This window comes from Wasmannia auropunctata, unplaced genomic scaffold, assembly GCF_000956235.1.
Source record: "Wasmannia auropunctata unplaced genomic scaffold, wasmannia.A_1.0 LD336088.1, whole genome shotgun sequence".
In the NCBI taxonomy this organism is placed as follows: Eukaryota; Metazoa; Arthropoda; class Insecta; order Hymenoptera; family Formicidae; genus Wasmannia; species Wasmannia auropunctata.
In genome coordinates this window covers 1,619,874-1,624,060 of record NW_012026802.1, presented here as the reverse complement: position 1 = coordinate 1,624,060, position 4,187 = coordinate 1,619,874, and the positions used below count along the sequence as shown (strand labels likewise).

The 4,187-nt window shown below is 42.1% G+C and overlaps 1 protein-coding gene across 1 annotated transcript in view; it reads left to right on the top strand.

Annotated features, from left to right (window-relative positions):
* The first annotated feature begins 2,586 nt into the window (after positions 1–2,586).
* Positions 2,587–4,187, top strand: part of LOC105448222 (rho GTPase-activating protein 100F) — a 46,207-nt gene continuing 44,606 nt past the window's right edge. The window contains exon 1 of the mRNA XM_011686681.1: positions 2,587–2,805. Within this exon, the coding sequence (XP_011684983.1) occupies positions 2,587–2,805 (219 nt within the window). The remainder of the gene's footprint in view (positions 2,806–4,187) is intronic.

Below are 4,187 nucleotides of genomic sequence, written 5' to 3'. Positions count from 1 at the left end.
ATCCCAGTTTATAATTCATTCCATATCGGGATAAAAATTGATTGGGAATCGTAAAAGTCAATGAGTTTTTGCGCATAAATTTGATTAAGAATAAATACGAAAAAGTTGCACCACTTAATAATTCAATAATGAAACGATAAATAAATATTTTTGCGTACAATTTTAAACAGTTTAATTTTTAATTTTCTCTCTCTTTCTCTGCTCATCATTCTCTTTTTTCCCTTCTCATTAATTATAAGTATATAACGTTTAATATAAAAAGCTGGAAAATCGAAAAAACAAATTTAGTGCTTAATACAATTTTCAATAAGGGATTGAGAAGATTAAATTTACGACTGAATTGGTAATGTCCGGAGTAAGAAATTTTTAATAGAAACTTCATTTGAGCGGTGGTCCAAATATTATTTTATTTCACAAATTTTGTAATAAATTCGCGTATTTCGTAATAAATTCGGAAAATTAAATTCTTCTAATCTAATAAGCTATTTTTTTATTTAAGAAAATAGCTCATTATTTTCCCATTAAATTTATTTATAATATTTATATAATTTGGTAAGCACGGTTACAAAAATCTTTAACTTTATGGACTTTTGCGATTACCCTGGTGGAATTTCATTTTCGTCGTTTCGGGAGAAGGGCGAACATTCGTAGGCGAAAGATGTCACGTTTAATTTTAGCGGCTTTCGTGTACGACGGCGATTTATTAGTACAAGTGCGTGCCGGCACGTAATAGTATCGATTGTCTTGAAACGACCAGTGATATTTGTATTTTGCCCCGAGAATCGGACGAAGCGGGCGGCGTTTAAATATTTGGCAGGCGCGCTCACTCTCATTCTCTCTCACTCTGTATCCTTTGACAGAATTATATTTACCTCGATCCGTGTTGAGCGTACTAACATAGAAATAATTATTAAATCTGAATGCAAAACTATAAGCATAAGCAATATGCCGATCACAATTCGGCCAAAATGTTTAATTTATACACAAATTACGTATGCAATCGAATTACGGTATGAAATTATATCTCGTCGATTTGGTCCTATAATTTTATAAATATTAATTTATTAATATATTATTATAATCGAATATACGTTTCTCGGTGTTACGTCGACGATACGTAATACATTGTCTTTTCGGATCCTCTCTGTTTATCCTGAACACTTGATATCTACTCCAAATATCTTCTGCGATCCCAGAAGTAAAGCGCTCTGTGTGGCATATTTATTACTTTTAAATAATCTAGCTTAGGATTTTCAGCGAATTTTATCAAATTGCAGCGAAACCGAATTACTATACTCAAATCGCAAATTCAGGACGATACGCGACGGTTCGGGGACGGTCGTCGTTTTATCGAGCGAAATCGCGACACCGATGCATCTCGGGGCGCGTATTTCAATTATTAATGCCGACATCACGTGTCACGGTTATTTCTGGGAGGAAAAAAAAGAGGAGGAGGACATTTCGCGTGGCCGGAGAAGAGTATAATAGGAAATGTAGGACGGTGACACGGGTAGGGAAGGGAGAGAGGCTGGGGAAGGGGGGAGGAAGAACGAGATAAAACGGGACAGAAAGAGAGAGTACACACGTTCTCGCGGATTTATATAACTCGCCGACGGTCCTGCGGGAGGAAGAGAAAAGGGGCGGTGTGAGCGGAGGGAGGGAAATCATCTGCATGCGCGAATCGGTAATCGATCGCGAGCGCGCGGATACAGGCCGGCCGTTAATAAATTAAGATAACTGCGAATCGGAGAACGAGAGGGAAAATGGGTTAATGAGACGCGGCGGAGGAAACAGTTTTGCGCGCGCGGTAAGGGAGAGGAGACGAGGGAGGGGAGGGAAGGGGGAGGCGATCAGGAAAATGAGAAGAGCGACACGTGGGGATTATTACGGGGATCCATTACAAGTTTATGGATTCGTCCGTGGATAAAATACGGTCGCGCGTCTCAATATTAACCGTATATTAACGTCGCCGTAAATTAACCGCCTAAGAACGACGTCTATCCGATACCGCGGGCGATTAAACGGAATATCTAGTAACTCCCGTGCTAAACTATCCGAATTCCACCATTATCAGGATACACTTTCCCCGCGTCCTCCGCTAATAACTTCTGTCTATTTAGTGCACAATTTTTTACCACATTCTGAGAAAACATATGTATATTGTAGAATTTTTTATTTTTATGATAAAGTAAAGAGAGGAAAAAACACAGATTTCTATATAACCAGATCGCTAGCTCCGAGAAATGAAGTGGAGCCAAATAACTTAGGAGAGAGAGTAGCAGCCGTCTTTACCCATGGTAATGGGTTACATTTCAAAACGTCAAAATCTTAACCAATATTATTAAATGTATACTAATATTACTTCATAAAGCATTGTATGTGATTACCGGATAAATATGTCGTTCAACACAACTGGTAACAAACTGTATATAGAGTACAGGATGTTAGCGACCTAGATATTGTAGAAATCTGTGGGAAGAAACTTTACCCCGATCTTTTTTTCTTAAAAAAAAAAATCTTCCGAAAGACTCGCATTTTGACTCAACTCGTCGTGATTTCAGGAAGAGGGCATGACGCACCGAACTCATGCAGTGGCGAAAACACGTGCGCATCAAGTACGGTGGTCGAGTCGGTGTCGGTCAAGGACAGCGGGAGCGGGAGCAGGTGCAGCTGCAGGTGCGCGTGGTGCAGCTGCAGCGGGAAGGGGGCGCACGACTCAGCTACGTCTGTCATCAGCCTCAACTCTCGTCGACGGCTCGCCGCAGCTGCAGCGCAGCAGTCATGCTCTGCTGCGGCCGCAGGAAAGTAAGTGCAGTTAAGAACGCACACGATTGACACGCGGCTCGGACATCGCGGACATCGCGCGCATCGGTCATAGTAAGTGACGATGGTATAGACCCTCGGGGGACCCTCGAAGGTCTCTTGCCCCTCAGGGAGATTTGTGAAATCTTTCCGCGACAGAAGTCTCTCTCCGTCTCCACGCGAGAGAACCGCGCGTTCGAACGTCTCTGAGATTTTCCAAGTCGATTCAGTGGAAATATCGACAGGGCAAGTTATCGCTAGGAACACTTTGTGTGTGTGCAAAATCGAGCCTTATAGATCTTGCCGCGATAAACGCGCGATGGATTCGAGCCAAATCAGAACGCGCCAGAGCCTGCAGGCTTCCGGAATTTCGACCTCGCCCCGACGTCATCGTACGTTGAAGATCGCGCGTCGGAGTTGAAAAAGGGAGAGAGACTTTTCTTTAAGAACGCGCCCGCGTATACGCCGCACGCGTCGCGGAAATATTCTCTCGCACGTCTCTGCCCTTGATTCCCGTGCGAGGATTCCGCGACGTTCGTCATATCACGCCTGAATCACATTTCACGTATATGTTAAAAAAAGGGACAGTTAGACGTGAATCATTCAGCGTGTCCATCACGCGTTCGCTCATATCGCAACTTTTATCCGATATACAATATTGCCGCGTTGCCAACGGTGCAGAAGTTATTCGTATGAGCACACATTTAATTTCGCATTCTACGCAGGCCGCCCCGCATCCATTCGTCGCGCTCCACTTTCCCCGTAAGTTTATACCCGATGGGAAAACTTACGACTCTTGAATCTCGACGTCAAATATGTAATTGATACTATTCAAGCGTTAAATCAAGTTTCCGTTAAAATAACTCGCCGCTCGGAATCATCTGTAAAGAGCGAGATTTTACCCACTCCCGAAGTTAAATCCGTCGAAAGTTTCACTTCTCGACGTTGGCTCTTCTGCGCTCCGCGCGACGAGCTTGATTTTGGCGAGGAACAAATTTTATCAGATTTTACAAAAATAATTCGGTGAGACGTGCGATAATTTGCATTTAAAATGAGAAGAATAAAAATAACATAATAATGCGATCATGGTCATTAAATTTGCTTAACGTTTAATAGCATTTAACATGTGCTCCAATTTGTGCTCCAGTTTGTAACATACATTAAAGTTTTCTGAGAGCTTCATGTTCATTTATAATCGTGGAATATAAATGGTTGTATGAGAGAAGGATTATTTTCTCTTTTCTCTCAGACTCGAAAACTTAGATTTTCCATCACCATTGTTAAAAGGTAGGATATTTCGATGCGGTATTTGATCTAATGAAGAAAACGTACGATGGAGAGGCAGGCGCGAAGGGGTTAAACGAAGTCGTTTTCCTCCCCCCCCC